The sequence below is a fragment of the Heteronotia binoei genome, chromosome 18, assembly GCF_032191835.1.
Source record: "Heteronotia binoei isolate CCM8104 ecotype False Entrance Well chromosome 18, APGP_CSIRO_Hbin_v1, whole genome shotgun sequence".
Classification (NCBI taxonomy): Eukaryota; Metazoa; Chordata; class Lepidosauria; order Squamata; family Gekkonidae; genus Heteronotia; species Heteronotia binoei.
In genome coordinates this window covers 22759484-22771952 of record NC_083240.1, presented here as the reverse complement: position 1 = coordinate 22771952, position 12469 = coordinate 22759484, and the positions used below count along the sequence as shown (strand labels likewise).

Below are 12469 nucleotides of genomic sequence, written 5' to 3'. Positions count from 1 at the left end.
GCAGCTGTCCTTTCAAGGACAGCTCCTGCAATAGCTATGGCTGACCCAAGGCCATTCCAGCAGCTGCAAGTGAAGGAGTGGAGAATCAAACCCAGTTCTCCCAGATAAGAGTCCGCACACTTAATCACTACGCCATAAGAGTCCGCACACTTAACCACTACACCACACATGTCAGCGGTGACACTGCTAAGGCCCACAGTGCTCTGCGCTGCCCCCAAGAGCCTGTGTGCTCACATAAAGTGCCATGAACCCTCGTTGGGTTTTCAAGGCAAGAGACAGCAACCCTGGATTTCTTTGGTGATCTCCCTTCCAAATGCCAACCAGAGCCGACCTCGACAGCCTGCTCACCTAGAATGAAGCTCTGTCTCCCTTCCGGTCTCCAACTCCCTTTTGAAAGATGTCTGAATGGAGAACAGGTTGGGGGAAGGAGAACAAGGGCTTCCTCAGCCTCCACTGTTGAGGGAAGTGGAAGGTGGCACTTGACTGAGTTGTGGGCTGGGCTCCTTACACATGAGTAGATTTGACAGAGACAAGATGCCTGCGATACACACCCCCTGCCGTGATGCTAAACATGGATTAATGAACATGGGAAAGTGACAATCTGCTGGTTTTCTACATTTCTTCCTGCTCTCCTGATGATTCTCCCCCACCTCGGGGTGTCTTCAACCCTACTTGAATTGGAACCTTCTCAGTTAGCAGATCTGCTATGGCAACTATGCCAAGGGCATGTGCGTCCGGGAGACACGTTTTCAAAAGAGAGGCCAGATTCCTTCCCGGCCACCAGTAATAAGCATCCCAAAGTCTGGGTTTCCTTATAGATGCCCAGGAAGAGCAAATGGACATTTGCTGCACTTTTTGCACAAAGCCCATGCCAGCAGCTGAGTTACAGGAGATGGCATAATTATTCCACCCTTTTCCCCTTACAAGGCCTCTGCATTGCAGCTGTTCTGGTTGTGTGTGTGGTTTGTGTTACCAATGCCCTACTTTGTTCACAGCTGCAATCTCCCTCCTCCTCCCCCTCTGTCACCACACCTCTCTCTCATGCTTTTGTGCAGAGGCATCCCCTCCCACTCCACAACCAGCCCTGCACATGTGCTTACTTCCAAAGCTGACAGGCAAAGAGAGGGTGCAGTGAAGCTGCCATACCTTTGTGCTGTTCCTGAGTTTCAGGGGCAGTCTGGCATTTTCTGTTGCCCTTTCTCCTCTACTGCTAATGGCCAGTGGTGCTTTGGGAAATGCTATATAATCTTGCTGTGTGTTTGGTGGTGGTGGTGGAACTATTAACCAGCCCAACACCTTTTTCTAATGGCTTTTGTGCCATTCACAAGGGCCTAATACCTCAAAGATTTGGGCTTAACGAGTTGAAAGGAGGACAGATAGAATCAAGGACATGTGTGTGACTCACATCATTCAGAGGGGGAGAGATTGGTTCTTCCTCTCCAGCTTTGTGGCTAGATCTGAATGGGTTTCCCCTTGGCTGCTTTTAAAAATTGTGGGAGACAGAATCATAGATCCCCTCAAGTGAACCTTTTCAAAAGAACTTCTGCTGTTTCGGTCCTGAAGGTATTAACAGCATCTCCAGGTTGGGCCCTGAAGGATCATGGAAGGATGGCAGATTCTGCCCAGGGAGCCAACTATACCTTGGAAACCAGGAGCTCTTCTGTGCGCTCTGCTGTATGCTGGGGGAAAAATACTTAGAGCTTCTGCTCTGCCTCTAGGTGAATTTCTAGTTGGGAGGAACTAAGAATCTAAGTGCTAGGGTGGGAGAGTCCTAGAGGGGATGCCTCTACCATCCTGCACAGGGAAGGGTGCACAATAATTTGCACAGCACAGAGGTGGCATTTGGGGGGGGGGGGGGGAGAATGCAAGGGGTCTCATGATCCCAGCGGCAATCTAGTCTTCTACAGGTGCTGCTCTGCCTATGAAGGGGATCACACATTCATCTTTCTGTGCATCTCTTTGGAAATGACCAATGGACCCAAGTCCATTTCTAGCCAAGATTAAGCATCTTTCCTTTGGGGGGGGGGGGGAAAGTAGAGATGTTTTCTCAGCACCACAAGATCTTGGGTTTTCCATGTGTGTATCTTTAGTATGTTTTTGTTTGTACTGATCTGTTACATAATGTATAATCAACATTCGCTGGAATGTACTGTTTGTTGAAAAGGGCTCTATTTTGCCTTCCGGTTGTATTAACAACATTCACATGTGGCATAAAATACTAGGGCCAAAACAGGCATGACACTGTGAAATCTGTATTGGTTTCTTCCCATCATTTTTCTTTGTGTGTGTGCGTGTGTGCAGGCATGCCTGGAAATCATGGTTGACATCTGGTGATCCCTACTTGGGCTTGGACATTTCAGAGAGGTGGCTGTACTGGCTGCCTCTGCGTCTTGACTCCTGGTATTCCAAGGAGGTTTTCCTTGCATGTACTTGCCAGAGTTGGTCCTGTTTAGCTTCTGAGATCTGATGAGATTGGGTTTGCCTGGGCCATCCATGTCAGGGCCCTTCCCATCATTTAAAAAAAGGCATTTATTTTATTTATTTATTTTATACCCTGATGAGGACCCAAAGTGGCTTCTATCATCCTCCTCTCTCCCATTTTATGCTCTATATGGGGCATATAGTGGCGCAGAGTGGTAAAGCTGCAGTTCTGCAGTTCAATCTCTCTGCTTACGACCTGAGTTCGATCCCGCCAGAAGCTGGGTTCAGGTAGCCGGCTCAAGGTTGACTTAGCCTTCCATCCTTCCAAGGTCGGTAAAATGAATACCCAGCTTGCTGGGGGGAAAGAGTAGATGACGGGGGAAGGCAATGGCAAACCACCCCATAAAAAGTCTGCCGTGAAAATGTTGTGATACGACGTTACCCCAGAGTCGGAAATGACTGGTTCATGCACAGGAGATTACCTTTACCTTTGGGGAGGGATGGTGGCTCAGTGGTAGATCATCTGCTTAGTAAGCAGAAGGTCCCAGGTTCAATCCCAGGCATCTCCAACTAAAAAGGGTCCAGGAAAATAGGCATAAAAAACCTCAGCTTGAGACCCTGGAGAGCCACTGCTCGTCTGAATAGACAATACTGATTTTGATGGACTGAGGGTCTGATTCAGTATAAGGCAGCTTGGTATGTTCATATGTTCATAATTTATATTAGGCCTATGGTGTGACAGAGAAGGAGCAGTGAGATTTCTTTTAACAGTTTTGCTAATTGAATCTCCACCTGTTTATTAACCACCCTCTCTTGGAACATCTTTGTTTTCTTCCAAGGTTAACCGGGCCTTCTCCTCTATAGCCCCGAGCCTATGGAACCAACTTCCAGAGGAAATGCAGGCCCTGCGGGACCTTGAACAGTTTCGCAGGGCCTGCAAGACCTTCCTCTTCCGACTGGCTTTCGCTGATGAAAAAGGAAACCGCTAAGGAAAACCGCCATCATAAAAAGCAAACATAGCATTAGCACTTTTACTAATTTAATTTAATTTTAAAACTTAATCAGAATTTTAATTAAAATGTTCATAATGTTTAAATGTAATTTTATTTATTTCTGTATAACTAAGACTTAAATTATGCTGTTAGCCGCCCTAAGCCTGCTCTGGCGGGGAGGGCGGGATACAAATAACATTTTGTTGTTGTTGTTGTTGTTGTACTTCAGAAGGAGATCAGCTTCAGCAGTCAAAACTATTCAGAAGAGGAAGGGGTAAACCCCTTCTCCCACCATGCTTCAGGCCCTGTGCACCTGCTATCAGCTGTTTTACAGACATTAGGGGGATCCAGTCACAATGCTGCATCTTTTTTGACCTTTGCATCCAAGATTTGTTCACATGTGCAAATATTTCACCTGATCACTGGCAACTGAACATATGGGCAGGCTCCTTTGAAAAAGTGAGGATATGTAAATTCTACTTCTTGTCTTTGACCTGCAATGACTGATTTTTGCTCATGCAAAACATGACTTAATGCTGTAATGATCAAATGTGTTACACCTTGCCCTACAAAAAATGCAGTACCAAAGCTAACTGGGGCTTTGCTCACTAGAGCATCTTTTCAAGACAGAACTCTTGGCAACAATTTTCTGTTCTATTGGGGATCTGCACGGATATGTGAATGGATGCCAGCAGTAAGTCAGCACTTCCTCATCCCCCCCTCTCCTTTGTGGGAATGCAGTTTACCCTTCTTACCATCCAGGGACAGCCAGTCATGCTGAGAGGAAGGCAGCGTTGGCAATGCCCTCGCTTTGTACTCAAAGACCACCGAATTGGAGATGATCTGGTTGTTGAAGGCAACTTGCAGAGTGACTAGCCCGGTGTCATGAGCTGAAAAACAAGGGAAGCAAGGTGAATAAGGGGGGGGGGGTGCTTTGCAAGCAAGTCTAACTTATATTGGTGGCTCAGGAGCCTTCCATTGAGCACCTGCCAACAATACTGTTTTCTGAATGGAAACTGCAATTGTGAGTTCAGTGTATTCCCACATTTGCTCTCAGATGGCATTAGAGGCAGTGTGTATCTGGAGGGCAATGCCATGTTCCTTGCTTGAATGGGAAGATGATGGCATCTAAATCTATGGCACCAAGATGTATCCTGGCATCTCGACGCTAGGGGCCTCTTTACATATTCATGTTTGACAGGGAAATCTCATTACAGAAACCCCAATCATTCTTCTGTGTGTTGTTCTTATCAACATCCCTTCATTTAGGCAAAACAGACAGGAATGCAGACAGGACACCAGAAGTAAGAGGATGCTTGCTGGACAACACCCAGGTCTACCAAATCTGTCTCCAACAGCAGTCAAGCAGATAATTCAGCAGTTTTCTTTTTAACACTTATTTCAAAATAGAAGTGATTGTATAAGACAATGGTCGTTTTCGCACTCACCTTCCGCCGGCGCGACCCCCCTCTTCACTGCGCAGGATCTGCGTGGATTTCGCACTAAACGCTGCGGAGCAGCCAGAAAAGCCGGAAGCTCCCGGCGCAAAAGCCGCTCAAACTGAAACCGCCAAAAAGCAGTTTGGCGTTTGCGCGGCTTTTGCGACGGGAGCTTCCGGCTTTTCTGGCTGCTCTGCAGCGTTTAGTGCGAAATCCGCGCAGATCCTGCGCGGTGAAGAGGGGGGTCGCGCCGGCAGAAGGTGAGTGCGAAAACGACCATAATGATGTGTCAAGTGTAGCAAATGGTATGTAAATACCCAAAGTCCAGTTACTCAGTTAACATTCCCCAAGTCATCCCCTGAAATACATGAAGAAAAGACCAATGTGTACAGAATAGCAGTCAAATTTCTCTGATATGATCCTAACTGAAGGCTGTGTCCTTATGGAAAGCTTCTTGTTCCTCCAAAGCTATAGGTACTTGGACTGAGCCTCACAGGTGCCAGGCCACGACCCCACATCAACGTAAATTCTCATCTGAGACAGCTACAACACAGCTCAATAATCTGAAGCCACGTCTTCTGAATTCTATTTTCACAAGCTTTAACAGACTCCTTTTTTTAAAAGGGTGAAGTACCTCTGTTAGAGAGTCATTAGTCTCCAACAGCAGAGAGAAGAGAGAAGAGATTGGATTTGTACCCCACACTTTACTACCCAAAGGAGTCTCCTTCCGCTTCCCACAACAGACACTTTGTGAAGTAGGTGGGGCTGAGAGAGCTCTCCCAGAACTGCTCTTGAGCAGAACAGCCTCTGAAAGTGTTAGGAGTGACCCGAGATCACTCCAGCAGTTGCATGTGGAAGAGCAGGGAATCAAACCTGGTTATCCCAGATAAGAGTCTGTGCACTTAACCACTACACCAAACTGGCAATCAACCACATTCCTTTTGGAGAAGGAGGTGGTGGACGTGTCCTAAGCAGGACACAGTAGGGACAGCCATCTCATGTCCACCTCCAGCATTGGATACTTATGTGTATACTGCCTCTGAACATAGAGGTTCTATCCAAAGGCAATGGCTGTAGTTGCATCCTCCAGCAGGGAATTCCATCAGTTTTCACATAGCTTGAATCCAGGGCTTTTTAAAAAAACAGGAATGCACAGGAATGCAGTTCCAGCTGGCTTGGTACCAGGGGCATGTGGCCCAATATGCAAATGAATTCCTGCAAAGCAATGGTGATGTCAGGGGGTGTGGCCCAATATGCAAATGAGTTCTTGCTGGGCTTTTTCTACCAAAAAAGCCCTGCTTGAATCTCTTTCTTTTTGAGCTGGGTGCATTTCAGAGAACAGAGATGTCTTGAGTTGAAAATCCCATGGGAAAAATGATGGAGAAACTCTCACTAATTGGTAGGCATGAGTTTTTGCAGGTAAGAGCCTTCTTCCTTTGAAGGTGTGAGATATCTCCGATTTGTGTTATAAGAACTCTAAACCTCCATAATCAAAAGCAGTATAGCTTAGAGTATCAGATGCTGGAGACTAATGACAAGAGGTTTCATTTGTTTCTCAGATATGTGGCTGGAGGCTGTTCAAAACCAGGTGATGAGTTAACTCTGATCCAACAAATTAATTCTTTATGTTCACAAGCAAGGACCGCAAAAATGCAAAGGAATCCGCACACATACACACATCTAACAAAAACTCAGAAATACACAGGGAGCTTGTCAGAGGTTTTTAAAAAAAAAACTCCCCCCCCCCCCCTTAGCACAAATGCATTAGAATTCCTCACCTGGGCAGTAACAGCGCAGCACCCCTGGCTGTATTAAGGAAGCAGGCACAGAGATCTGATCAAACAGACAGCTGTAGTTATTGCTGGCTTCCTGCCATGGGCCTGTGATAAGCACCTTCACGCCCCCCTGCAAGGAAGAGAGAGCAGATGGTGTCAGGCTGCAAAGGAGAATGTGAGGGGTTGCGCAAGCAACTGGACTGGGCACATCAGTCTCTCCTGCCCTGCAAGCTTAATGTAAGATGTAGGGAAAACATGAGAAACCCATCACAGCAGGAGACTTCCCTGTCTAGATCTGCAAATGGCGGTTTTCAACGAGGAACTGGAAATCACAGACAATGTGTGACTGTCTTTATACTATTCAATGGGGGAGAATATTGATGGTGACCATAAAATCAGAAATATGCTGTTATCAGATTCTAGCCCCCAATTTACATCTAATTGTGCCAAATTCTTGGCAGCAGCTAAGAGAATTTGTGAGGATTATGTAACGAAGGGGTCTTGAAACTGTCTGTTTTTTAATTATTTTTGAATATTCCCAAACTTGTATTTTACTTTATCTTAATCCCTGAGTACTCTGTTTACTACCATAAATGTTATTGAAACTGAAACAAATGTTAAACAGTGTATTTTAGTTAATATTTTACTGGAGCTGTATAATCTTTTAATTTTTTAATCTGTATTTTTCATATGTTTTACCTTTTTAGGTCCCTCTAGATTTTTACAATTTTTCTGGGGGTGTTGTTGGTCTGCATTGTACTGTTTATTTGGTCATGGACCATAATAAAGCAAACTGAATATCAGGGTAAGCTTAGATCTGTCAGATCTAGGTTTAATGTTCAATTTACTCTCTGTCTTGGGCAAGGAGCTGTTCACCTCAGTTGTCCATCTGAAAAATTGGGACAGCAGAAATTGTCATTTTTTTTTTTGGTCTCTTTCTCTCTGTGCGTGCCTGAAAATCATGGTAACCTGGTGACCCCTACTGGGGGCCTGGAAGACGTTCAGAGAAGTGGCTTGATACATCCTGCCCCTGCCTCCCAGCCCTGGTATTCCAAGGAGGTCTCCCATCCAAGTACTTGCCAGGGATTGCCCCTGCTTAGTTTTTGAGATCCAATGAGATCAGGCTTGCCAGGGCTATCAAGGTCAGGGCTGAAACTGATGAGATGATTACCTGCCCATCCTTTCCCTGACAAGAGGTCCTCATAGTTTTTATTTAAATATTGTAAAATTAAACAATTTTTTTAAAAAACCACATCCGAAGCAGTATCAAAACCCATCAATAAACAGTAATGATAAAAGCTGTAGCAGCAACTAGGAAAGAGAGAAGAACCAGCTTCCTCAATGTCCCTTCAGAAAAGGGGAAGGAGTTTCCAAAGGGGGGCCAGAATTCATTTGCTTCAACAAATCTGTTTGTCTTTAAAAGGTGCCACAAGATTCTTTTTTATTTCTACTGCAACAGGTTTATGTGGCTCCCACTTCCATTTTTTTAAATATGAAAACAGCCATGGAAAGAACAGTGTGTGGAACTAGAAAGAACTGAACTATTTCCCCTTTGGCTGTTTTTCTTTTGCTCTCTTTTTTTTTACACCCCCCCCCCACTCAATACTAATCTTTATTGATTATCTGTATTAATTTATTCCTAGAGTGGAAAAGCAGAGAATGATTCTGGGTTAACAAATAGCTCAACGGAAAACAGCAAAAGATCCCCCCCACTCCAGTTACTCCACTCAAATTTATAGCCTCCCATGGATTATTTCTATTAAAAGGTGCCAGGAGATTCTGAGCTCTGTCTCTCACCTAAGGTCTACTTTGACTCTTAGAGTACAAAACAGTTTAACTGTCTGAGGCTGGAACCAAACAATAAGAGCATGATTTCAGAGAGGCTTTGCTACCCAAGTTGTATATACAGAGTTTGGGGGAGTGTGTGTTCCTCTGTCATCTCTGAAGAAAAAGGCTTGGTTGCATTTGCTGCTGCTCTGCTGCCCCCATGTGGCAGAAAGGCAGAAAGATACTCTCAAAATAGTTTGCAGAAAGAGAAGGCTTAGCGACACAACTCTTCCAGCGCCGCTGAGCTCCAAACCTGCTACTCAAAAGGAGTGGGAACCAAAGAGGTCCTTCCACTGTCAGGGAGGGGGATACTGGAAGAATGATTGTTCTTAGCTGGTCCGGAAAACCAGTGAGACAAAACCTGCAGGGATACTGAGTGTTCCACATAGGTCCTAGAGCTAGACCTTTCTCATGTCTGGAAACTTCCCTCAGTGCTACAAGGATCTGATCAGCATGGGAGACAGAGAGCTGTATGGATTAAGGGGCTTGAGGGTGGAGATCTTGTCAATACAAGAAAGTTTAGTAAGCCTTGATCAAGTTCTCCCTAACACTGCTTCACACACTACTTTAGAAAGACTGGAACACTCTATGAAAGGAGACCCCTCTCCTGACCTGTGGTTTTTTTATTTGCTTTCCTGCCCATCTTCTCTGGAACACAAGAAGATGCTCTGGGCAGAGGCAGAGCCTTCCTCCATTTGGTCAACCAGTCTGCCTGCCTGTCTTCCCACTTTGCCTGCTTTGCCCTGGCAGGTAGTGAGAAGGATCCTACCATGCTCATCTCCAGCTGATCCAAAACACAATGGAAGATGAGTGAGTGGAAGGGTCTTCCTTCCCACTCTGCAGGAAGATGCAGATGACTGGCTTTCTGTACAGCTGCATGTATTCCTGCATCAGAGATGAACATGGGAACTGGACCTCAGCATATGCTGACAGGCCAATGGGTTAGCACACGGGTGGCCAAACTGCAGCTCAAGAGTCACATGTGGCTCTTTCACACATATTGTGTGGCTCTCCAAACCAAGCCAGCTGGTGGCTTCAAGAATGTATTTAACATTAAAGTGGCTTTCTTTGCACCTCTCCCTCCCCATCTATTTTCCTTCCATCTGCTTTCAGACATCTGATGTTCATGTCTTGTGGCTCTCAAACATCTGACATTCATTCTATGTGGCTCTTACATTAAGTAAGTTTGGCCACCCCTGTAGCAGAAGTTTAGATATATCATTATTTTTCTTCCATAAGATAAGGCACCTGGAGCTAAGAACCCTGCAAGGATTAAAAAGCTGAACCAGCCTCACCTCTGGGTAAGACCACTCTGGTGAGTAATCTGTCACCATGAAGAGGCGCCCGCTCTGCTGGAGCATCCCAAGTGTGCCTTGCGCAGCAGCAGCTGACACCACCTCTGTCACATGCATGTACGCCATGGCCCCGTTCTCTGTGCTGCTGAGATGCAGGTTGGCTTGCTGGGGGCTGCAGCACGGAATGCACATCTCCGCCTGGCTGTAGGAAGCCCGGTTCCCGTCTTCCGGCTGTGAGAGCCCAGCAGTCTCCCCTGATACCAGCTGGTGCCCGTAGATGGTGTTGCTCCCGCCTTCCACCGAGATGAAATCATTAATAAGGTCGGAAAACTGGTTGCTAAAGGAGATGTCGAAGTGGTCCAAGCTCAGCTCCATGTTGGAGGAGTTGTTTAAGCCTGGGTGGGCGACAGGGTAGAGGCCTTGCACCATGTTCCCCTGGAGAATAGGCAGATTGTTCCCATTTCTCAAGGTGCCGTTGGCTTCAGGCTGCATATAGTGCTCTGTGCTGCAAGTCTGGAGGTCCCCTGATTTCAGCAGATTCTCGTTCCCTTCCACCTGCGGTGAGGTCTCCATCGGAACTTCCCCTTCTGCTGCCATGGTCTGAAAGTTTGCCTGGAACTGCATGAGCTGAAGCGAAGAGGTGGACTCGATCCGGGCCTCCACTGTGCCATTGCAGTTGGAGGTGTTTTGGGAGGAGGCCTCCGTCTTCACATTGGGGAGCCCAAGAGGGTTGACGAAGGAACCGCTCGTGTCACTCAAGTTGTTGTGGGTGTTTTGCTCTAGCGGGAGAGGTTTGCTTGCATCTTGCAGGAAGAAGCTGGGGGAAGGGGTCTGATGGACGTGGGGACTCTGGACGGCCTGATTGAAATTGGAGGCGTAATCCTTGTTGGAGTCAATTGCACTGAAGTCCATTTGCTCCAAGGTGGTGCTTGGGCTCAGGCCTCCTCCGGAGGGAAGCAAACCGGAGCCGGTTGTAAGGGTGAGCGAGTTGGATGACGAAGAGGAAGAGAAGGCCTCTTTGGACATCTGTTGCTCAAAGGATGTGTCCTCGGTTTTAATTTCCTTGGTGAGGACCGCGCTGAAGTTGAACCCACGCTCCGTCGTGGGCGACTGCCTGATGTTGGTGCCAATGCTGTCTCCTTTGGGGCCTCCTCCTCCATACGTCTGTCCCTGCTTGGGATTGTTAAGGAAGCAGTCCGGGTCAAAATTCATGGTGGTTTCTGGGATTTTCCTGTTGCTGTCAAGCGTCGTAGAGAGCACCAGCTCTTCTGAGACACTGGCAGGCAACATGGACAGACCCTCCGAGCTGCTGGCAGTTGGGAAGGCAAACTTGTGGCCATCTGAACTCACAGCCAATACCAGTCCTTGCGCGGTGGTGTCCGAAGTGAGGAGGTGTTGATTTGGGCCAGTGGTGGGCGACATGGTGTACACGCCTTCGCTGGTAACATCCGACATGAAGACTGTGGCACTCTGTGACAAGTTGCCCATCACTGAGGCCACGGCCATGCTGGAGACCCCAGTGACTGCTGGACTGTCTGCCACATCTGGATCACTGTTCAATCCACTGCTGATGGACACAGGAGAATTCTGGGTAGTGTCGGGAACTTCGACCTGATTGGTAGAGGAGACCTCCGTGCTGTTCTGATGGAGAAGCACCGGCTTTGCCACTTTGCCATTCCTCTTCTCCCTGCTGGAGGACTTGCCGTGGCTGTGCTCGTTCTTGCCTTCAGAGACGTCATTGTTCTGCACCTCGGAGTGAGCGCTGTACCCGCCCGACCTCGGTTCAACCTTTGGTGATATGATGCGGTGTTTGGCACTATTGCATTTGTGGTGCACGCTGCTACCTGCGCCTGTCCCAGAGAGGAAAAGAAACCTAGGTTCATTCATTGGAACACAACACCAGCCCAAGATTGCACTGCTGTTTGCCTGTGCCACTGTGATCCCTATAAGGTAAATAATCTGTCAAAGCAGATTGGTAATTTTAAACCAGGCTGTACATAGAGGAAGCCCACAGCATACTTAGAAAGCAAGCTGCCGAGGGCTAAAGGGCTTAAACTGCTGCCCAGATGCTAGGATTCAACACCCAGAACACCCCCTTCAAGCTGCCATATTAAATACTGCAGCACGAGGCTCTAGATAAACCAGACTGGATATGCACATGGGGTATATCTGGCCTTCTGCCCTTGCCAATTGAAACCTGTGTGCTTCTTTTCCCTTTGTTCTCTATTTAATGTTGCAGACAGAAATGTTTTGATCTAATATTTTGCTGCATTCTCTGGCATTTGTTCTATACATTTGTAGGCTCATTTCCCAAGCATCTGTTTTCTCTTGTTATATTTTATTCCAGCCGGATCAATCCTGTCTGTCTCATAGTATTTCAAATACTCCAACCTCTAGTTTCACAAGCTTAAAGACCACCATGCCTTTCTTAACTTCTGTTATCTACATTACAAGGGACCCAGGAATTACAAATAGTCCCAGAAAGACATGATGGCTGCTTTTTACATTTCCAAGGAAGAATCTGGTTTCTTTGTCCCAGAATGCACTGGTGCATTTTGAGATCTATCGCACCAGGCTGTCAGTTTTGCCATTTTAAGATTGAACCAAATATGGAAGGGGCTTCCAGCATATACTGTCTCAGAAATACCTTCACTTTCCTTTTGCATTTAATATCCAGCCTGGATTTATGTGTATCTTCAAAGTTTGCTCATAGTCTTGTT

General features: G+C 46.7%; 1 protein-coding gene across 7 annotated transcripts in view; it reads right to left on the bottom strand.

Annotated features, from left to right (window-relative positions):
• The window catches only part of CAMTA1 (calmodulin binding transcription activator 1), an 898374-nt gene that overhangs the window by 54014 nt on the left and 831891 nt on the right, over nt 1–12469 (bottom strand). For all 7 annotated transcript variants that reach the window (XM_060259691.1, XM_060259693.1, XM_060259694.1 and 4 more), the window contains 3 exons: nt 9750–11599; nt 6631–6757; nt 4169–4303 (listed from right to left, as the gene is read on the bottom strand). In XM_060259691.1, the coding sequence (XP_060115674.1) occupies nt 4169–4303; nt 6631–6757; nt 9750–11599 (2112 nt within the window). The remainder of the gene's footprint in view (nt 1–4168; nt 4304–6630; nt 6758–9749; nt 11600–12469) is intronic.